This window comes from Acanthochromis polyacanthus, chromosome 12, assembly GCF_021347895.1.
Source record: "Acanthochromis polyacanthus isolate Apoly-LR-REF ecotype Palm Island chromosome 12, KAUST_Apoly_ChrSc, whole genome shotgun sequence".
Classification (NCBI taxonomy): domain Eukaryota; kingdom Metazoa; phylum Chordata; class Actinopteri; family Pomacentridae; genus Acanthochromis; species Acanthochromis polyacanthus.
Window position 1 is genome coordinate 22464573 of NC_067124.1, and position 24177 is coordinate 22488749.

Sequence of the window (24177 nt, forward strand, 5' to 3'; positions counted from 1 at the left end):
TACAAAGGCTTGGTCGGAAGTTACGTCCCATCACAACGTTTACAGGCTTTTGGTGGGAAAATGAGTGGACCTTTATACACGTTTACCTGAAAATTTAAAGCATTTATGTGTGTTCTCTGTCATTTACTGTAACGGTAAAGTAATAGATATATGTCACGTCTGTAACCGTGTGAAATATTCACGCACAGCAGCCCTGTAGGTGTGCTAAAATCACCAGGCTAATCAGGAAAAGTTCACTCTGCCTATTGTTTGCTAGCATGCTATCACGTTAGTCAACTGACGCTGATTAGCTACTAAGTCAATTTTCTTGACTTTCCGGAGCTAAAATCATTGGCGCTGAAGGGAAACTTGCTGTGTTTTATTAGCGGGTTACGATATTGCTCCGTGACAAAGCAAGCGACCGGTTGGTTTATGACTTAACGCGGACTGTGGAGCGTCAACAACATGCCAGAAATCAAACTCAAACACGTCGTGTCCTGCAGCACAGAGGACAATGTAAGTTGTTCATCTGTCACTTGAATCACACATGTGAAATGGAGAAAGTCACGTTCTCTTTCGTATTTTAACACTCACACCGATCAGGCATAACATTAAGACCACCTGCCTAATATTGTGTTGGTCCCTCTTGTGGTTAAAAATGCTATGAACCATTGGGACCTCCTATCGAGTCTGACACCAGGACTCTGGCAAAGGATCCTTTGGATACTTTGGGCTGTGAAGTAAGGCCACTGTGAATCAATCTTGTTCCACTGTATCCTATAGATGCTTCATCAGAATGTGGTCTAGGACGTGCGACGTGTAAGATATTCCATTTGCATGAAGGAGTGTGCTTGTTCTATTAAATGTTTATTTGGGTGTCTACGTTTCATCAACGCGGACACAAAAATCCAAGGTTTTTCAGCAGAACAGCACATGGTACCAATATGATCAACGTTATTCACTTTACCTGTCAGTGGTTATAATGCTGTGGCTGATCGGTGCATTTTCAAGCTTATAGCTTAGCATGAATCTCACTTACCATTTTGTTTCTTGTGATACGTCACAGACGCACAAGGCAGACAACCTGCTGAGTTCAGACACCTACAGAAAGTGGAAAGCCGCAAGACCAGGGGAGAAGCAAACATCCGTCATTCTTCAGGTTTGCTTTTTGCCCTCTGACTCCCACGAGTGTTAGCAAACAGTGTTTCAATAACATGTTGCTTTGTCATTGCTGATCACCATTTATTTAGGTTGTATATACTTCCTCTTACTTCAGGTGACAGTCAACTGAATGTCTTTGGATTGTGGACTAAATAATAGATTTAAGGACTTTCTGGACTATGAGAAACAGTGATCATTTTAAAAATAATTTTCTGTACCAAATAACTAATCAGTTAATCAAAGAAATTGTCAACTGATTAATTATGATTTAAGTAATTGAGAGTTGTAGATGCATTGCTGGGTAGAACAGATTTATTTTCTAACTTGTTGAATGTAAATCCCAGCTTTTTCTTTGTTCTGTTTTGTGCTGTGAGGTTTTCCCACAATATCATATCGCTCGCATGTGTGTGATCATTGAATCTAACTTGTTTTTGTCAGCCAAGTGTTTCTACACATCTTACATTTGTGCAGCGTATCACTGAATATAAATGTAAACTTATACATTCAGATGTTTTCCCACTTCCCATTTGTTGATGTATTTTTGTCCTTTCAGAAACTCCCTTGTCTGTGCTGTCATTAGGGTGATACCCTCCTCAGCTTATGCAGACATTTTGGCTCTGTTTTTTTTTCCTAGGGAATAGTTACTTTTTAGAGACCAGGCAGATGTCATTTGCTTGCTGTAGCATTTGAATCTTTGTCTCCCTTCAGCCACAGAATGAGACTTTAAGGATGTATTGTATAATTTTACAGAACATGTTTAATGTACCTAAGAGTTTGTCACTGAATTCTGTTCCTAATGTTAGACTATTTCTGTGGGATTGTTGTTACATTCAGTCTGTCCCAGCTTTATGAGTCCCTGATTGTGCATTCAAAACAAAAATGCTATCTACACAACTTTACTATATTTTATTGTTTTTGTACTTTTCTTCAGGAGAGTAAATATTATAAACTGTTGCGTTCATAAGAAGCATTGTTCTGTCTCCACATGTGCATATGTTTTGCAAAGCACTTCTAAAATCAAGGCTGACTGAATACTTTCTCTCCCTGCAGATACTTTTTCAGATGTTTTTTCCCCCTACCTCATCTTACCTCTTTTAACAAATGCTGCTTTACTTTTTTCAGTTTGAAAAGGAAGAGCAGGTGCACAGCATTGATATTGGAAATGAGGGGTCTGCTTTTATCGAGGTGCTGGTGGGCAATTCTTCAGCTGTCAGAGACCAGGACTATGAGGTATTCACTAAGAAATGTCTCATTTCCCTGTTCTAATTAGTAATTACCTAATAATACCCACTTTGATCCCTGTTTCAGGTTCTTCTGGTTACGTCTTCCTTTATGTCCCCCACTGAAAGCCGTAACGGCACCAACATGAACCGAGTGCGTTTCTTTGGGCCCAATCAGCTACAGAAGAGCACATCTCAGGAGAAGTGGGACAGAGTGAAAATTGTGTGTAGTCAACCATATAGTAAGGTAAGGCCTGGGCAATTCTAATCAAGAGCCATTTCAGTCTTTAGAGCGAAGGTCCGTCTCATCTTAGTCCAAATCACATCATCATCATCGTCAGCAGCAGCAAGTAGAACATTCTAAGTTTGGAGTAATTATTTGTATATTATCACAGTAATCATATCATACAGTAGTGTAGTAGAACCTGACAGTGCAGATGATTGCCAAATGGCTGTAACCATGGTTCCACTGGTAGTGCATTCAGGTGCTTTTTCTAAACGCTGCCCAGAAATGTGTTCTATAAAAATGACTGCATGTGAGATGAAATATAAGAGCGAACATCCTGTTTCTAGATCAGATGTCAGATCTGTCTGTTGAAGCACTGTTTGAGTCGAATAGATTGCTTTTCACAGATATTAACATATTTTTTGTCTTTGCGCTTTACAGAACATAGCATATGGGCTTGCCTTTGTTAAGTTCCATTCACCACCTGACAAAAATGATCCTCCTCCTACTTCTTCCCCTGTAAGTAATGCACTGTCTTGTTCCCATTATATTGAAGGTTTATTGTCTTAAGGGAGGGATACCACAGGATACTGCTGTATAACCTTTCCAACAGATATTCTATAATTTGGGAAAATTATAATGTTATTTAGAAACTCATTAAGCAAGGCTATGATTCTGACCAGATGTTTGTTGGTAACTCGTAGCTATGACACTTTTCAAAATAACAAAAAAGCAGTAAGGTTTTTGACACCCGGAGTTGTTAGTGTCAACGTGAAGCTCAGTGTTCTAAGAAGATGATGTCGTAGAATTAATCACCAGACTGCACTGGTGTCAGAACTGTCTTACGTTGATATTAACATATTTAGCGTTTATTTGAATTTCTCCTTTTATTTATACTCTGGAGGGAATCCTGCACATAAACCTGACAGTGCGTGGTGCCTTCAGTCTGTCTTTTGAAAAACTTTTTAGCTCATGAAGTCATTTGTCATGTTGAAACCCGTGCTGTAATGAGAAGAAATGCACTTCAACGGTCCTTCCATCTTCTGCTTTGGCATTGAACTCTTCCTTCTTTTCTCCTGTCAGAAACTGACAAAGCTGGGACAGTTCAGGGTGAAGGATGAGTCTCCTTCATCTGGGACCAGCCTTCAACCTGGCAGCCTCTTCTTCAATCGGGACAATGCAGCAAAGTCAAGTACTCCACTCAAAGGTGAATCCAGTATTCAAAGCTCTTCTCTGCCTTCTTTAAAACCTGACTCTGTTTATCAAAGTTATATATTTAGAAGTTTATTTTCCATGAAAGCAATCCCTTCATGCCTTGAAAGGGCTTGGATGTAACTCAACACCTTTGCCCTCTTCAGTATGCACGGATCTATCAAGTCCCTGCCTTTGTCTCTGCATAACCCTTTGCCATTTGCCTGCTCAAACATTGTTGGATTGCCTCAGTCCTGAGCTAATCATGGCATTTTTTTTTACTGATTGGCATCAGCACACACCTAAACCTGATCCTTTGTTCCCATCCAGTCACACAGGTGTCATAAATTTGCATAATTTTCTTTTTAAATGCTTTGTTACCGATTCAAAATTGATTAATTATTAATGATAATGGAATGCTGTCCTAGTTGATCCCAGTGTCTGTCCATAGGTCATTAAGTATCAAATGAGGCTTTGTCATGGTGGCCCTTTACTAGCTAACCATCCCAGCGCGCTGTGGTTGCTGTCACTGAACTGCCTGTAGTCTGAGTTCCCGTTTCCTCGGGTCACTACAGTATTAAGCAAAACGTCAAGGAAAATTATATTGATCACATCAGCAGACTAAATATTGAATGACTTGGATCAGATTGGGGTAAAAGAACTTCATCTGGACATTCCTACTGTAAAACTCCTCTCTCCTAGTTGCAGTATTAAAATATTCAGCCATGCATGTTCAGATAGGACAAGATTCTAAAGAAGAAAAACGATATTGTTTCATTTATGATGTGATTCTACCATATACAAAACACCATTTGGACATGACAACAAGGTTAGAAAACATTGGAGGGGAGTCTTTAAATGTACCTACTGCTGAATCTTACTTCAGTTCTTCCAGGTCCTTATAGTGATAATCTACAACAGAGCACTAATTAGGCTTAACTGAAAGCTGATTTCATGTTCCAGGAGACTGGAGGTGAATTCAAAGACATTCTATATTATCAGGCTCTTTGCATGAATAGTTTTGTTTTGTTCCCTCACCGACCCTCTGCACTTCTGCCCCTTCAGCATCTCTACAGAGTGAGAAATTGAGCTACGCTGCTGCTGCCCTGCAGGCAGGTGGCAGCTCTAACTCAGCAGGCCAAGCTTCGTCCTCGAATTCTGCCTCCCCACAGGTAGATAAACATCCTCATCATTTTCCCCACAGAAGGACAGCCAGCACACAGACTCTCCCTCAATGAGCAGATTTTTTTTCTATATCTAGATCACGGGAAAGCTAAGATGGACTTTGAGAAGATGAAACAGAAGCACTAAACATGTTGTAGTTTGAGATTTTATATGTACTGGAGGTTTTAGCTACCTCACCACGCATGGGAATGTGTATTTTGATGTGAAACCAAAAGACGTCTACGCTTTTGACTTCATAATCGAAGTGAGTTTAAATCAGAAAGTAAACCTTTATTTGTCACAGTACCATCACCATTTTTTGATGTGTGCTTTGTCCCAGATTTCACATGATAGTTTCACACTCAGCAATAATTTAAGCACAGTTAAATGGAAAAAAAGTCTGATATACAGATCTTTTGTCACCGACAAATGATATTTCAATTGTAATGTAAACAATACATTTTTATACCTTTTCATTTAATATAAAATCTGAAATCCCGAGATGTTGAATGTATGAATGCATTCTTAGTTGGCAAAGTCCAATTTATTCAATGGATTTGTAGTAAGTCTGGAACAAAACTCATAGCTTTCATCTACTAAAGAAAACCGCTTAAAGCACAGGAGAATGACAGCTGGTCAGTATCAGCCGCGCATCACTTTGACTTTTGAAAGAAAAATGACAACAAAAATCAATTGGAGTGAGCTGCACAAATACATGTGTATGCATAAGACAGCAGACTGGAAGTTATCCCAGTGATTGTAGTTGTGTTTCCATTTTTCTCAATAATAATTATTTCTGTAAAGAATCAGTATAATTGTTGTTTTTTGTACTCTGGAAGGACATTTCATCTGCTGAAAAAAAGTTGCCTCCCACACTCAGATGTTGCTAAGTAAAGTTTATAGAATGTGCAGTGTTTTTGCTAGATGACTTTCTAATGGGATAAAGTAGAATAAAATTATGGATTGTTTCTAGGAGTCTATTTTATTCTGCCAGTCGTCCGTATGTATCCTCCTCCCAACACATCTGTCAACCGCATGAGTTGAATTTCTTTCTTCCATTCTGAAAGCAAGAAATACTGCTTACTTTAACTTTATCTGTGCTTTTCTCCCGTAGCCGCCGGCAAAAAGAAAATTTGAGTTCAGCAAAGAGCGTCAGTCTGCCCCCGGCCCTCCGCCCTCGAAGAAAACAAGCCCTGCTGGTTCACCTGAGGGCAAAGCCGCGACCCCCAAGGCCAAGCCGAGCCCAGTCAGCACACCCAGCCCGAGCACTGCCAAAGGTGAAACAGCGCCTGATTGTTAGAACGCTGATTATTCCTTCACTCAGAAAAACTTCACGGAGTTTCTCGCTTATCTCTGCAGCGTCACCAGCACAGAAATCCTCTGAAAAGAAGAGGGAGAGTCAGTCTAAACCTGAACCGAAGCCCAAACCGCAGGCAAAGTCCCAGAGCGACACGCAGGTCCCGTTCAAGCGGATCATGGAGGGGGTGGTGTTTGTCCTCAGCGGCTTCCAGAACCCCTTCAGAGGGGAGCTCAGGGAAAAGGCTCTGGACATGGGAGCCAAGTATCGGCCCGACTGGACGCCTGATTCCACTCATCTTATGTAAGTAGCTGACACGAAGGAAATGACGACGGATGTGAAAAGTGAACTGTTACGTTGTCCTTCCTTAAGCATAAATCACAGTTTACGGATGCATTACTTGTATGTGGCCCGTAAGGTAATCGTTTGACATTTCTGGAAATAAAATTATTAAATTTGGGATTTGAGAGTTAGATGGGAAGATCAATTGCAGTGTTAGCGTCTGTATGGTAAAGCCACAGCAAGCAGCTTGTTTGCTTTGTCCAAAGGTACTAGAACTTGTCAGTCACTCATTGGCAAGTTATGTCTCCTTTTCCCATCTCTGTGCTTAGCTAAACAGCTTCAGACAATGGCCTCTAGCTTCATATTTAATGGACAAACAGAAGAATTGTATTGATTTTCTTGTATATCCCTCAGCAGGAAAATAAATTACGCATTTCCCAAAATGTCAGACTATTACTTTAATCCTGTATTGCTCCCCTAGTTTTCTCCCCAGCATTGTACATGACAGTGTCCTGGACAGTGCTGACGCAATGCAACCACATTTCTGTTTTCTTCTATTGTAGATTTAAGAACTGTTAGCATTATTTTCAAGTACCTTTTAGTAGTAAAGTCTGTTTTTGCTTCGATGAATGCAACATTCAGGGACAATTTATTTAGGGTATTTTTTTTAGTAAGCGTACTTGAATGTCATTATTTTTATGGAAGGGCACTACTAGCACATCAACTTTAGTAAAATCTGATTTTTATTTTCCCAATTCATCAAGCTGTTAAGGACGCTGTTCATTATCGTCCTTTGTTGACAAGGACGGCTCCGAATTATGGCTCCACGAAGAGCTTGTGAAGCGATAAAGAGTTGAGCTAAAGGATCCCTACGTGGTGAAACTACAGAATGTTGCTAGATAAGATTAGAAGAAGATAAAGAGAAAGAAAGCTTTATCATTGTGGAGGAAGCGATTTCTTGACAGGCTTCTTTGGAAATAAAAAAACCCAAATATTTTCAATTGTTCAATGAAACATAATGTTATAGAACGTTATCAGTTGCTTTGACTGCAATATTGACTCAGGTATCGGTGTCATTTAAGCTGTGTGATCTGATGATGTTAATATCATGAACAATGACCATACCTATCTTTAAAGTTACTATTAATTGATGCTTTCCTGTTTGTCCCAGAGATGTTCCTTCATGAGATATGTTTTTATCTCTTCCTGGTATAAGGACCTTGTTAGCACTCTCAGTAGTTTGATTGCCTTTTGATCTCTGCTATCAGAGCAGGCTATTGCCCTTGCCGCTTCCCTCCAGTGATGTAACCACTTGTGTCTATTTGTGTTTGCGTGCATGCTGGTGCACATCTGTTTCAATCTCCAGCTGTGCCTTCGCCAACACCCCCAAGTACAGCCAGGTGAAATCAGCAGGCGGCATCATCGTACGCAAGGAGTGGGTGATGGACTGCCACAAGAGGAAGCAGAAGATCTCCTATAAACGGTAAGAGAGGGGGACGAAGTGGAAACAGTTGCCGAAATGGTATTAATGTTTAAATTGAACGACACTGGATTAGACCTTCAGAGCTGTAGAGATGACTGTGCTCATGCCTGGTCACAGAAACAGCTGGATGGGATTCAGTATCTAGTTAAAGGACACTTCCACATAGTGACAGCCTGGGTGTAGAGTGGAATGTGTATCCAATGTATGAATCCATATCTGATTAACACTTTCTCTTAAGGCGTGTCTGAATATTTACATGGTCTGTGCACAGAACACACTCTGATTACAGCGTCCAAAAATTGTTGACCACTTGCTACAGAGAACATTGTAACCTTGAACAAGCGATCCCTGCTCTGATCATAAATTCAACCCGCCCAGCTCCAGCGGCTGTCTAATTACATGCCTCATTATAGAGGGGAGCTTTTGCAGCATCAAGGTCTTCTGTCATCGCTTCACACAGATTTCTGTCTGCTGAATAATGTAGAGCTGAATGCTCATCTCAGAAAATGGAAAGTCCAACTTCATTGGAATTCTACTGTACTTTACTGTAAGAAGCTTTGTCTTATCATTTAGGGATATATTTCGTACTTGGTACTTTCATGATGATCATGTCTGGTTGGGATATGAATCAGTTTCCAACCATGCCAGGTTATCTAGGGTTACTGGTCTCATTAGTGTCAGGAGTCTTTTAATACAATTCAAGCATTGGATCTGCTTTTTTCTTCTAGTGTACCCATTTTTTTAATTTGGTGAATGACCTCTCCAGCCTGGAACTAATGATTATATTAAGGACTGATTCATTTGCTGAATATCTTCTTCGTTATCCATTAATTAATTGTCTACAAAAATAATTTTTGAGGGCCCAAAATAGCATCAATAATTTTCTTTCCCAACAAGCAATCCAGAACCAAAAAAATGTCCAATTTAATATATTCTACATATAATGTAAGAGCAGCTATTTCTTATATTTTTCCATCTGAAATAATCAAGTGTTTTTGCTTGAAAATGAAATGCATGTCAGAATAGTTGGAGGGTAATTATCGTTACATATTTTCACAGCTCTAAGCCACTTTGGTCACCTTTAAACTGGCCAGCCAAAAGCACAGAAGCAGAGCGACCGTAGCTGCTATGCTAACTTCAGCTCCGCTTACAACCTGTCTATTGTCTGCTACAATGTCTGTTGTATAAGTGCTGAGTTGTAGCATGTGGCTGATAGAGATCAGACATTCTACCTGATTGACAAAGAGGGAATTCACTGCCTCACAACTGTGTATATCTTTTTAAATAACCGGCTGCACGTGTTATTTGTGCAGTGTTGTACTAAGACCCCAAAGTAAAAGTGCTTTAGTCATTTGCTATTATGCTTTGTGGACTTAAAGAAAGTTCTGTTTTTTGATTGTGATTGTGTCAAAAAAGAGATAACTGTATTTATATAGCAGTGTATTACAGACGGTGCAAAAAAAAAAAGGATAGTCTGCAACACTATTAAACAACAAATGGCCGGTCAGTCCAAACAGAAAGACCAGAAAAGCAAAAGTGGAAAAATAGTTAAAAATGGTAAAAGATTGACTAAATGAATCGATACAACAACTCCAGATAAAATAATAAAAATATTGAAAATCTTATATCCAGTTTAGGAAAAAGAATAAGAAAAGTGGAATAACAGAAAATGGAGTAAAATCATCAAGACAGTGCTAAAATAAAGTAATAAAAGCCGAATAGTAATCCTAAATAAGTAAGTAAATATTATGGTCATAATGTCAGAATATGTATCAACTACTAAAGTCTGAGACATATGTGTGTAAAATGCTGAATTCAGTCATTTCTAGTTAACATTCCTCAACCAGCAACTGTTGAAAGAGTCCAACAATATCCAGCTGACAATTAGGAGTTTGTCGATTTATTACAATCCAAGGCAAACACAATCTCTTGATTTCAGTTTTAGTAGAAATCGATGCACAGTAGAAGTATCCCAGGAAAATGTGATGATAATGTAAGAATATCGTTTGCTGATATTATTTTACAGTATTTTATGGAAACCGTAATGAATATTCTACTTTGCTACACAGACTCTTGTGTTTGTTGGAAAATGCCCACGACATTTAGATTAAGTGGATGCAAGAGGAAGCTTTAAAGCCATTTCCCCCTCACCAGTGGGGATTTGAGAAGTAATGACTTCAGGGGAAATTAGTGCACACAGTTTTCACACAGGCTGCATCAGTGGATGGTATGAAGTCTTATCTTGTAGCTGAATGACTGCATATCTGCATAAATGATTGACGGCGGTCACCAGCTCTGCCTCTATTAAAACCCAGTGGGTGTTTGTATCAAATTACACACCCACCGCCTGTTTTTGAACTGCTCAAAAATGCCAGTGCGCATTTTAAAATTTGCTTCAATCATTTATTTTTCTGCCTGCATTCGTTCACATGCTGTGATTTTATAATGAACTTTTCATGTGATTTTAAAATGCACTGCAATTACAATAATCTATGTTTTCTTGTATTACCTATGGAACAGTTTAGGGCTGAAATGTGGCTGATTATGTGCTTTTTTTTGTCTAAAGTGATGGTTACCTGAATATAGTTTGGCCTGTTCAATATGTCACCGTGGGCAACAGTTATTTTTTTTACTCCATTTTTAGTTTTTCCAACACTGTTTAAATTGCACAATCAATTCAGAAACTAATCAATAAGAAAAAATTGGCAGGTTGCAGCTCTGTTTGACTACACATGTAATTAGTGTATCTTCCTGCAGTTATTTTGCTGTGACTGTCATTTCAGGGAGATTATTGTCATCCGGTTCCAACAGGAAGATAATACGGGTGGACAGAAATTAATTTCTTTTCATGCTGGTTCATCAAAGCCAGAAGTGAAAGTGGTCTGAGTTATGATGGGATGAGATTTCTCTAGACAACTGCAGTATGCGTATGAGCCACGTAAAAGAGAGGCAGGAAAGCTTTTTTAATAAATCCTGCTGAGGGGCCATGACACATACTGCTGAGGTTTTCCCAGATCTGATTCTTACTTCAGCATTCTCAAAAAGTGCATAGAAATGAGAAGTTGGCTGCAGCTTGTGTCGTCATCCTCCCTCATGCTCGTCGTTCTCTGTCAGTTTCTGCTTGTGCCAAAGATCTTTCACACCATCCTCCCCCAGTATGCTCCCCCTTCTCTCGCCGTACGAATAATCCGTTCCCCTTCCCAACGCCGCTATTGTGCAGCGCGTGGAGTGCACAGCTTTGATGATGTATCCTGTATTTAAAAGCTGCATCTGCTATGGGTAATTAAAGGGACCACTTACTTTGATGATGACAAGTACCCAAACAAATGCGCACACTCTCTCTCAAACTGTTGCTCCATCATGCCCACAAGCACTTTGTTACTGAGCATCTGGAAGCAGATGTACTGCTTCGTTCAGCGCCCAGTGTAGCGTGGGCCTATATATTAATGAGAGCGGAGCATTACCTAAGAAATCCTTTTTCTGTGTTTATTACCCCATCAGTGAGAATGCAGAAACACTGAACTAGGAGTAAGCAGAGGGCACTCAAGCAGCTCTATAAATGTGTAATCAGAATGGAACCAAATAAGCTGCTACAATATTTGCACTATTATCACCTCAATAAGCTGCCCTATGTTGCACCACTGCCAGTTCATGGGTTAAGTTTTGTATATTTGACTTTATTTTATATACAGAGAAATTGACAATAACAATCCTCTATTCTCTTCTATCAAAGTATGATAATGATAAATATATCAATGCTCTGTTGAAACATCCTACGAAGATGTTGGTGTTGGAGCCAAAATCAGCACAATCACTCTGTTATTAACCGAGCAGAAAACATGTTGGCATACAGAAACCTTAAGCATGCCACTCTAGTTTCAGAGTGTGACCTGCATCCTGAAGCCGTGTTCTACAAACATGTAGAATTGCGTTAATGACAACGTTTCTTTGTCATCACTAGCAAACAGAGCATTTCACAAACGGACTTCTGTATTTTGTGAGCAATGGATGAGAGAGAATCAACAAGATATAAAGTAGGAGTGCTACAATGTTTTTGAATGTTTCAACTTTGATATTGAAAATTAATTTTTCTTGACAGGATTTTTTTTGTAGTATTTTTCCGTCTTCAATTGTACAGCAACAACTTTCTTTTATAGACAGTTAAACTTGAGATTCAAGCCAATTGTGGATTTGTTGATAAATATAAAATTAACTGCCCACAAGTTTGAAAAAAATAAAATAATTATTGACCTTGGTTCTTCAAAAGTAAAGATTTGATTTTGCTGGCTTTGCATGCATTACCATATGTTATTGTGCATTATATTTAAGTCTGCTGGACAGACCGAAGGAGCACTTAGAAGATGTTGCCTCAGGCTCTGTGAATGCGCCATGATTGTTTTTCAGTATTTTTGACATTTTTCATAGCATGTGAAAAGAATCAATAAGTTCATCAGTGATGGAGAAGTAGGCATGATGTTTTCTTGTATGATTCTGTAAGAAAAAGGGTATACTGACTGACTGATTTAAAGCAAAAGCAGATGAGAATTTAAATCCCCACTGCTCAGTTTCCATCTAGAAATGGAAGAGAACGAACTAAAAACTGGAAAGAAGAAAATATGTTTTCAGAAACTGCAAAGAGCCAACATACAGAAAATCTTTGTAGAATTTTTTGGCATACATGACTCGCAGCTGAGACGGCGCTAACATGCAGAAACTGTCAGTATATTTCTGCTTCATTTATCAATAGTTTGTGACGTTCTGTGCAACCTTACTGAAAGGCACAGTCACTGACAATTTAGTACAATTTAGCCATAGAAAACTAACAAACATTTTTATTTATTCATCTGAGATTCAGCATTAATTAGTAATAAATCCTTTGGTTTACGAAATATTTTTAAAAAATTATAAAAAAGTCCATAGTTTCTCACAGTTGAATGTGTCTATTTTTTTGTTTGTTTGATCAGTGCGTAAAAATGAAAAAGATATTCAGCTAAATGTGATAGATTAATAAAAACACTAAATATCTGTGAGTCTGGAGTCACAAAATATTCACCTTTTACTGATGAGTTTGCTATTGAAGTTATTTAATTGTGTAGAAACTGTAAAAAATCTCTTTTTTTTCCCTTTTGCGTGTTAGTGTTGTCTTTTGTTATGATATTCTAAATAGGATGTCGCTCAAAATTCCTTCAGTTCCATTTTATCCTGGTTTAACCCCTGAAATAAACCCTGTCTACAGTCCATTCTAAGCCAGTTGAGCTTGTTTTGCTTTTTGTGATAAGAACACTTAATATCATAAGCAGCAGTTCCTGTGTGACTGCCCTTGCCCACCGTGTCCCTTTGCATTTTCCAATTTCCTGGACACTTGGTTTTATGATAAAGGTAAGCATCAGACACTAAAACGTCTCCCGAGTGTACGGAAATGATTACACCATGATGGTGGCATATCAACTCTCTGCACTTCACACTTCAAGCTGATCATGTCCCGATGACTTTAGAGTGGCTTGAGGGACTATATGGAGAAGGTGGAAAGAAATGTCATATCCTCATTGTAGCCATCTTGTGTCTGTGTGTGTGAGCGGGGTTGTTTTCCATATATTTATATTCTATGTATACATGTATATATATGTGTGTGTTTGTATATGTGTGTTTGTATATATATATATATATATATATATATATATATATATATATACACATATGTGATCCTTGCCTGCTTTTCTGCATATCCCATCCGTTTTCTGTCCACACAGTTGTGTATTCTCTCTGGAATTTCTGTGAACATTATTTCTGTCACGGCCTCGAGAACTTTGCAGAGAGCAGTAATGAATGAGTCACACTCTCTTCTAACAGCTTACTCCCTCTGTCTATTATGGGCTTTATCCCAGCTTCTTCTTTCTTTGATCAGAGCTGATTGGACTGTCGAATCGTATAGTGAACAGACAAGGTGTTAAACTTGTTCATTAGGTTGTTTGTTAGTAGGAAGATGCTGTATCATTGTAAATTTCCCCACCCTGGGACTAATAAAGAATTACCTTATCTTACCAAAGTACCAGAATAGATTTAGATTACGTTTTGGAGGAAGCTCAGCCATCAGTTAAAGAACAAATGATTAGTTTTGTGCTCTGTGGATTCAGCAATTCTTGTCTTTGTGCAATAAGTTGTCTCACTCAAATTGAAAAAGCTGGCAGATGAACGGGGACAGCATTCAGTGTGACTATAATGTGATGAGCCACTTTTAACTGAGAGTAACCAGTACACAAAAAAAGAGTGAGTACAGGGACAGGAGATACTTTATGACTGGAGCTGTCTGTTATTTTTTTCCTCTATCTGCAGTGAATTTGGTTGTCACCCAGCATGCAATCTTGAGAGTGTATGACGCACAGGTGTTGGTAATATTTTAAACATCAGGCCATTGATTTGTCTGGTGAAAAATATTGCCTTCACTGTGAACCTTACTTTCATTCAACTCTTTCCTGACAAGGGCCCAGTGCACTTTGAATCATTGTACAAGTAGAACTGATTGAGAACAAGATATATAGTGCAAACACTCTTTTCCCTCTGGCGCTTAATCATCCTGACACGTTGTGTTCACCCGTTTTTTTTATCCCCCGCCGGCCGTAGGCACGGAGGGGGATATTGGCGTGGGCACGTACGTCCGTATGCATTTCATTTCCGGAGCATATCTCAGAAACTACTTGAGGGATTTCGTTCATATTGCACCCAGGCCATCTCTATATAGTATAGATGTGCCTTTTCGGGTGCATGACCTTGACCTGATTTTCAAGGTCATAGTGAGGCACTTCAAATATTTTTTTGGTTTCCGGAGCATATCTCAGAAACTAGTTGATGCATTTCACTCATATTGCGCACACTTAGCCTGTTGGTAATGTAGATGTGTCTTTTGGGGTGCATGACCTTGACCTTATTTTCAAGGTCATTGTGAGGCACTTCAAATATTTTTTGATTCTGTTTCTGGAGCATATGTCAGAAACTTCCTGAAGGTTTTCATGCATATTGCACCAACGCCCCCTGTGCATAATGTAGATCTGCCTTTTTTGATGTATGACCTTGACCTGATTGTTTTTATTGTAGTGAAGATGTATCATTTTGTAGGTGTATCGTCCAGTATATATTATTATTTGTTGCACTTAGAGGCACTACATATAAGGCGGGGGATGTTTTAAGCGGAGCGTGTTTATTGTTCTCTCCCAGGTATTTGATGGATGGAGCAGAGTCGAGCTCCGAAAGCGAAATGGAAGTGGACGACCAGAGCGAAGAGGAAATGAGCACAAAGGTAGATTTGTTTTTATAAGTTGGACTATAAATATGATCAAATGACATTTTTATCACCGTCCCTGCTGCTCTTGCAGACTCCACAGAAACAGGAGAGACAAGTCGCCATCAAAAAGACACCACAAAAGAGGGATGAAGATGATGAGTATGCTGGCTCCACTGATGTGGATGAACCGGGTTAGTATCAAACAATTTTGGTGGAAAGCCCTCTTGAGAACATGTAGCTGAACTTTACCTGACATTTCGGTCATCTTCAGCATGGCCACTTCACTTCTCTTTCTTTCTTTGTGTCGTATGGGGACTGTTGTTGGGGTGAAAGAGAAAGCTCATGAAAAGTGGCTCCACATTGACAGACTTACAAAGTCCTAAATGTGTTTTTCAGTTCACCAAAAGTTCACCTGAGACTGAAAGACAGACGGTGTGAAATGATGGGGCAGGAAATGGGCAGACTGCCCGATGAAAAGGTGAAATGGAGGAAATTGAAATATGACAGCTGAGATCAAAGAGGTGCTTAAAGTTCGGATACAGTGGGAGTGGAAAGAAACAAAGAAGGCAAAATAATACCTTCACAAAATTAAATTCTCCTATGTTTTGAAGGGTGAAACAAATGGTTTCTTCTATGTTGTATAGGGCAGCTTTTTCATTTCAGTGCATTTTGGAGCCCACTTTAAAGTGATGCTAAACCTAAACCACTAGTTCATCTTACACGTTGTCCACAAAATATTCCATAAAAACGCAGAATCATCGACTGTATATAAAGCTTAATGAATCCCCATGATGTCTTCTACAGGTTGGTGCCTCAGGTCATTGACATTCAGGCAGTACTTCATTCAATGAGTGGATCTGAGGCCCACCTTGACTTTAACTCTGGCTCTCAGTGGCCCTAAATACGGTGGTGGTCAGAAAACAATGTATATATACTGTGTACATATCACAGAAATTGGCTTCTGTGCTTTGGTCAGCATTCAGTTCAAAGCTCCATTGTGCTTCAGTCCAAACTTACATCTGCTAACCAGACTGTGATCTATTGATCTTGTTAAGAGATTTTAAATTTTTCCATTTGTGAAAAAGATTATTGTAAAAGAATAATTATCCCAAGTAACAGCAAGTTAACAGGGCCGTCAGTAGCAGGCATGAAAACTATAAAATAGAACTAAAACTTCACGAAGCTCACATTCCTGTTTTTTTGGAGGGGTTCACATTTTTCCTCTGCATATACACATTGAGATAGATCAGGCTTTTACTCTGTACTGCTTTCACATTGGCCACCACAAATAATCTGCTATAAGAGGGAATTAGTTAGACAGCATTTTCCAGTCAAAAAGAAAAAAACACTACCAGCTAATAGGTCTGCAGCCCCTTAAACTGTTTAGATTGGAAGTGGTCATTTAAGCAGGAAGTGCCCTGAAAACAAAGAACAAAACCTTCTGCTTCTTAATAAATGACAAAGTAAAGATGTATCCGTATCATCTCCTTCAGACGTCTCCATTATCCCGTTAATAACTGCATGTCTAAATGCTCATCCCAGTGACTCATCCCTAAAAGTAGCACTGGCTAGGTTGGACATAATAACATATCTGTATCACTTTTAACAAGTCTAAAGTCAGCTGTTACACCATCGGATTGACACAAGCAGCTATACTTTAAGATGTGTGACGTGAGACAGAGACGCTAAATTCACAGTTTGTGTAGAAAAATCACAGCACACCTTTTTGATGTACTTTGCTCTACAATTTCAAATCTGTTTGGCAGCAGCTTAAAGATTAGTGAATGTAGTTTGAGTGTTTTTCAGCACAAGATGTTTGGAAAAACTGAAATTAGTTTCTTGCAGCTATTTGGAGCTATTGACGCTAAGTTTGTTTATAACCTGCAGCGTCAGACAGCAGCATGATCCATGTGTGCGTCTCTATGGAGAGATTTGAGCATGTTTGCATACAGAACAAGAGCAACATATATTTATAAATGATCGCAGATAAAGCATGTAAAACAGATCAGTGAGGACCAGGATCTGATGGCAGGTCACGCTGTGTTTTGACATCAGAGAGGTAAGCTGGAAAGACAGTTTAGTTTCCAGCTGTTTAGGACTATTTCTGTGTATCTTCAAACAACGGTAGGATCTACTCGTGTAAAGAAAAAGATGCACATATTTACACACAGAGCAACAGCAACTTTATTAACTAGAAATTCTCCTGAAGAAAGGGCCAATCAGAATCTAGCAGCAGGTCCCATTTGGAACTTGTATTCACCTCACATAGATGAATTATCACACAGTCACAGTTTATCAGCTGCAGTTTGATTTTTTTTTTTTCCATCTGCATTTTAAATCCTGAGCTGTCAGATTGACTGTCAAAGAAATCAGAGATAAACTGGGCTATTAGTTATTTAGACACTGATCAGCTACTATTAGTTAGTGTATTATACATCACTTGGTGTATTGTGTAGTTTCATGGAAATGACAAATATCGTGTGCTTCCTGTGGCGCTCTCCGGCGCTGTGGATGGCATGTGTGAATGCAGCCATGAGGAATATTAATGGATAAACGACCTGTATGTGTGAAAAGGGCTAGAATGACAGAATGCTGTTATTTTAATGGTTTGATGAACGGGGCAGCCTTCATGTGCCATGCCTGAAATTGGCTTATGTCTGTTTTGTGAAAATCCAAGAGCTGGGATTAAGTGGCTGTGACTCATGGGAAGTAAATCATTCTCTGGGCTCTGAAAACTAGAGAGGTTTGCACTGGAGTTGAAGAGGACCGAATGAATTGAGAGAGGCCGGGGGACGATGCGAGAGCACAGAGATGAGACAAAAGGGATAACCTTTGTGAAGCACTTGGGAATGGATGAGCTGACAATGGCGGCGTAACAAGAACAACATATGAACTGTAGATGCTGTTCGAGGGACAAGCAAGAATAGAGGCAAGATGTAATCGCTGTGAAGGGACTTGTGCATGATTCTCATTTCTATGTTAATGTGAAGCCAGAAGTAAAGTGCCGAGGTGCATCAGTGAGGAGAGACAACAAGCACTGACCCACCAAACACATGCACGGAGACGGCATTTTAATTAGAGCTTGTTCTCCCCCCCCCCCCCCCCTTAATAACAGGATTGTATGGTTATGGCAGGTGTTGCTGGCAAGGTTACATCTATTGAACTGCTGACACATGTTTCAGAGAAAAGTGGATTCATCCAGCTTTTTTTCAGATTTAATGAGAATCAGGAGTTATTGCTTCATGTAGACAACAGTATAGTAAGATTAAACTCCTTTGCCCAGATAACTGGATATCTAAAGGAGGTTTAACTCTGAGGCATTTGATTGTCATAGTTCATTTGTTTGAAAGTTAGGGCCAAAATGGAGATACGGTGACTTGTGTTGCAATGAACTCGTGGTAAATTGTAAAAGTACTAAGCTTACTAACACAATTTTCTGCAAATCCTTTTGCAGCATTAAACTTAATTAAACATTTTTGGGGTAAAGGCAACCACACTGACAAATATGCTCATCATTTCACAGGAGGAGATGACGATGAATCCGCAGTGGACACAGAGGACGAGCTGCAGAGGTAAAGAGAACAAATAGCTTTCCTGTTTGTAGTATTGATGTGGACAATTTTGTTCTTCCATGTCGACTGGTTATTTGATTCTTAAATCACCTGTGTAAGCTTTTATTGAATGGTTACACAACTTTGACCAGAGCATGAGTTGGCCTGAGTTCCTCAGGGCCCCGGACTAATTTTGCTCCTAACCTTTTCATTTAGGTGGACTAGCACTTAATTTAAAAACACCCAGAATTATGGCGGCACAATATGTTGGCTTCTGAGTTCTGTTAGCCCTCTGAACTTGAAGCAGTTTGTTTTTTTGAGCCTGCCACATTTTTAATAACTGTGGGCTTAGTTTTCGCTGCAATAAAAAGTATTGCACCTCTATGGAAACAATCCAATGATGGTTCGAAGTAGAAGCAACTTCAAAATGTCTGTTGTTTAGTTAAACAATATTTTAGTGCCATCAGTCATTATATAAACAAAACAAAAGCTGAATTCTTTTGAAGATTTATTATACAAAAATTTAAAAAATCTAGTATAAACATGTGCAACATTTTCTCCACAAGTGGCCACTGGTGTTACTATTTCTGGTAAAACAATGGTGATACTACGTACGTAGTATAGATATTTCACTGTCAGTATTTTTCATTTGTTTCTACATGCGTCTTCTATCTCTTCCATGTAAACACAGCCTGCAGTTCAACCTGGTTCAGCCAAAAGTTCCTGAATTTTGTCACCGGGCAGCTTTTTTGATATTTTTCAAGCCTGCCGATGGGTTTTGACACTCAGAAGGTTAATATCAAGAGAATGTTACACTGTGATCTCTTTAAGATGATTTCCATTCCTTCTGACCATGACAAAAAAAACAAACATCTTGTAGTAAGCTTCCCATTGCAGCTCCACTCATATAGGAAAATAGTACAGAAGGACTAAGAATGTGCATGGATATGGATTTTTGGTTGAGTGTGTGACCAAAATGGTTGTATTTTGAAGCCTAGAAATGTTTTCTTCCGAACCAGTTTTCCCTCACAGTTCCCTTCAGCTCTACACATCATTGTAGTGTTTCTCTGCCTGCTCATTTTTTGGCCTTAGAAGCTGCAGCTTTATGGTTTTGGTTCAGTTTTACTGATCTATTCTGCATTGTTTTCTAGACACAACAGTATGAAACTTCTAAAAAACATCTCTATTACCTTTCCAGCACCACACAGTCAACAAAATCAGCTACTTGCTATCTGCACAGGCAGTGTATTCAATTAAAAAAAGATAAAATGGATTCCAAGAATATGATGGCAGGGAATCCACCTCTGGTTATTTACCATATTCAACAATAACTGCATAGCAAACAGCAGCATTGTATCCTATTCCATTTTTTTCATGCCATGTAGCTGATTGTGTTTTGTACAGTTTGCTTTATGTAGCCGTGACTGTCTCAAGAACAAGTGCCCAGAAAAGGTTTTTTAAAATCTTGAGATAAGCAGGGAGTTTTCTTCGTTTGAAAGGCCCTATGGAAACTTGTACCATTACATTTTTTGGTCCCTGTGAAAGGGTGGAAAAAGAGAGCAGACAGAAGAAAGCAGCAGCAAAAGGAACACCAGTGAAAGACGAGGATCCATATGGGGGGTCAACAGATGAAAACACAGACGCTGAAGCTGAAGAGGATCATCCCATCCCTGAGCTGCCAGGTGTGTCTTCCTGCCTCTGTTCCTGTTCCCATTACAGGAGTGCATGTCCTCCATTCCTCATCAGACGTAAAGTAATCGGATGGCCACACACAAATAACAACATCAACGTGTATTCTGTCTTCTTTGGTGCTTTCTCACCTTTGTCAGTATAATTACTCATCCACCATATAGTGCAGTCTTCTCCATCTCTCTATTCCTATATTTTATTTCTTCCAGACTTCCTAAGTGGAAAACATTTTTTCCTCTACGGTAAATTCCCCAACAATGAGAGGCGACTTCTGTTACGGTACATTGTTGCCTTTAACGGGTGAGACTACCTTTTTTCTGTGTTAGAAGTAACCTGCTACAACTTTTTCCATCTTTTACAATAGAAGAAGACTCAGTTTGTGCAATTATAATAACAGTGTTCACAATTGTCTTTGCTTTAGTGCCATCGAGGACTACATGACAGAGAAGGTGCAGTTTGTGGTGACGAGTGAAGGGTGGCATGACTCTTTTGAAGATGTGAGTCCTCTTTTCTTGCCTTCGTTGGTATTTAGTTTGTTTGACTGCCACGGCCGATTAACCCTTAGATGTACAAGTGATTGGACCCTGCACTCTTCCATAAGTGAGTCAAAAATGACCCGTATAAAGAATCAGTGTGTTTTATGTTATTACTGTCATTTTGGTTAAGAAATGACCATAATCATTTGTGTTATATTTTGTCCACACAAGAATGATTTCATGTGTGAGAAATGTTTATTTTTCACTTTATAACTAATTTTGAACATGTTGATGATTGAAAAATATGAATATTACACAGAACAGCAACAGAAGAATGTCCATTTTATAGACATTTTTCCACTTTTTTCCTCCAGCTGTTGCTACTCTCCATCCCTCCAAGTTTGTGCATCACCTCTTGTATGATCGTATCGGTAATAAAGAGCTTGGGGTAGTAATATGAACATTAGAATTTCTTTAAAAGTACAAAAATTAACTTAAAAATGTACATGTGATATCAAAAACATGTTTTTTGAGGAATAGCTGGAAAATAAAATGATAAAAACTTTCCATGACAAAGATATTACAAAAAGAAACGACCTCACCGGGTCATTTTTGATCCACTTCTGCATCTCACGGTTAAAGCAACATCACTGAACATTTATGTTTGTGTCTGTACTTGCTTTTATCTTTCAGTCCCACAGAAAAGACCATTTTGATTCACAAAACAATGTGTTAAGTGTTGCTCCATTATACAAAGTGCGCAGCTCAAATCCCTTTTCAAAAAGCCACAGAGGAAGGAGCACCCTTTGAACATGCTACTCCTAACACACTATCAGCACAGACTTTTTAAGCATTTCCCTTTAAGCAGTGAGCACTTCTAAAACTTATTTTGCAAGATGTCATCAAATAAATGCAGTGAATCAAATGGGGAGTAGAAACTCTGCCATCTTACTTACAAATGCCTTTTCAATGCTTTTGAAATTGCGGCTCAGAGTTGGTTTTCAGCCACTGAATTGGCAGTTTTGGCAATACAATCTGAAAGTACCTCTTCCTATCGCGCAAGGAGACAACTTCATGACTCACTTTCACCCTCCCGCTTTCATCACAGGCGCTGATGGAGAACAGCAATCTGAACTTTGTCAAACCCGCATGGATTTACGCCATCAGTGAACGACAGAAGATGCTGCCCTATCAGCCGTATACTGTTGTCCCCTGAAGGAGACGCTGTATGTACACACAAAAGGGTGCAAGAACACACACTCACACTTTATATTCTGATGGGGAAAGCCATAGAAACAGTTTCTTTCTTTTTCACTTCATTTAGTAGAAGCAATAAACCAGTTATTGTTCATTAATGCCTTTACTTGGACTTTGACTTGATATTCATGAGCTCTACAATGATCAAAATGTTTTCTCCACAGATTTTTAGCTTTGTGTCAGAGTGGGAGAATGTCTCTTTCATAGTGTCTCTTGAGGTTAATGTTAGGATTAGGTATTGATTTATTTCAAGCTCTTGCTCTGGACAGTGGTTAGTCTTGGCCAGAAAACATCATCATCATTCTCCACGTGCTGCTCTACTGCTTAGGGGTTTTGAGCAAAGCACACTTTCTCTGATTGAGGATTTGTTTGTATTTCTTAGTTCCCGTGCTGCAGTTTGCTGCTGCTCACCTCAGCTACCTCAGGGTCTGTCTGGCAGTGAGTTATCACTCTGTCCTGACTGCCAGTGGCACTGATAAGACTGACTTTTTGGAAGCAGGTAGACTGTTAAGACACCAGTCCAAAATCAGATGAAGGTGACAGTTACTTCAGGCTACAGCCATGAAATGCAAATACAATTGAGCTACATTCTGGAAATGAAAATGAACACTGAGGGATTGTGTTTGTTTTTCTCCTTTTTGGTTTTATTTCATGCTGCTTATGATAAAGTGATGTTTTTGTGTTGATAAAAAAACTGTTAAATATGAGTTTGTAATTTGGTTTTATTCATGTTTGTGGAATAAATATTGAAGTGGCTCAAAGGATATGGGGACGAAGAATAGATGTCATCGTTTTTGAGATTTCTGAAATGCCTGCTTAACTCAGTAGGTAATGTGGGACTTATCCTCTGCTGTAGGTGCTCACTTGTTCAAAGCAGCTTGTTAAATTATCTTCCCCATTCCCCCTTTTTGTTATAATACTTAATTATTTTGTCTAAATAATAAAGGTTTTTAATTAAAACTGTCGCACTGATTTTTATTAATTTGTCTTTGCACTAAGCTGCTCTCATTTCGACGTGAGCGTCTGTGTGTGCAACTCAAGAGCCGCTCTCCTCTTTTTCATTCCTTCTGACCTCTCTCTAATTTACTTCTCCTGTTTCGCACCCCGGAGCCACTGGGTCTTCTGCTCTTCAGTCAAGGGGATTAGATAGATGGTATGTGGACGAGAGACGGGGAAGGAGGGGTGGCTACGGGATAGAGAGGCTGCGGAACAGATGAAAACGTTCGGATTCTCGACAAGCATTCTTTTTTTTTTTTTTTTAAAGCAGTCGACTTTTGGATTGTCTTGTATTTCTTGTGTAAGGTAAATTCACACTAACCTGTGCAAAGCTGTAAATTTACACTGCACAAAATGCTGTACAGAAAGGTTGAAACTGTCCTCCTGTCCCCTGGAGCTACAATATAGGTGAACTTTTTAATATGCAGGAAACAGATTGACCTTTCTGCTGGAGCTGTTCTTCTAATCTATATATTTGTAATTCCCAAATAATCATTTTCACCTCATTCCACCCCCATCATGCAGGTTCTTTGTGATGTAAAAAAGAAAGTGAATTTTAATTACAGTGTATTGATTATCAGATTGACCTTACGAATAACCTAGATTACTGAATCATTTTGATCAGAAGTTCAATGGATGTGGTCTGCCCTGGTGACCTGAAATATTAGTTCCACATAATTTTCAGATGCTCCTGCAAATTCAAATGAGGAGAACCACCTCCACCTCCTCCTCCTCCTCCTCCTCCTCCTCCTCACCCCTCTAGTCGTCTAAGGAGCATGGCTTTTAAGAAGTCCAGTTTGGGATAAATTGGCTGTATATCTGAAAGGATGGGTAGTTCAATGACGAAGTAAAACTTTCTTTTTGAGGATTGCTCATTTGCTGGAGGTTTAAGTACTCCATCCACCACATGGAAATGAAGGTTGGTT

General features: G+C 39.1%; 1 protein-coding gene across 1 annotated transcript; it reads left to right on the forward strand.

Annotated features, from left to right (window-relative positions):
* Nucleotides 1–10: 10 nt before the first annotated feature.
* On the forward strand, nt 11–23220 carry xrcc1 (X-ray repair complementing defective repair in Chinese hamster cells 1). The gene is made up of 17 exons (XM_022205508.2): nt 11–495; nt 1046–1138; nt 2263–2370; nt 2449–2607; nt 3028–3105; nt 3670–3793; nt 4843–4949; nt 6056–6218; nt 6301–6541; nt 7887–8003; nt 15216–15297; nt 15374–15473; nt 18806–18854; nt 20379–20515; nt 20732–20822; nt 20944–21019; nt 22107–23220. Exons 1-17 carry the CDS (start codon nt 445–447, stop codon nt 22212–22214), a joined length of 1884 nt encoding a protein of 627 aa, XP_022061200.1. The 5' UTR covers nt 11–444; the 3' UTR covers nt 22215–23220.
* Nucleotides 23221–24177: the final 957 nt, after the last annotated feature.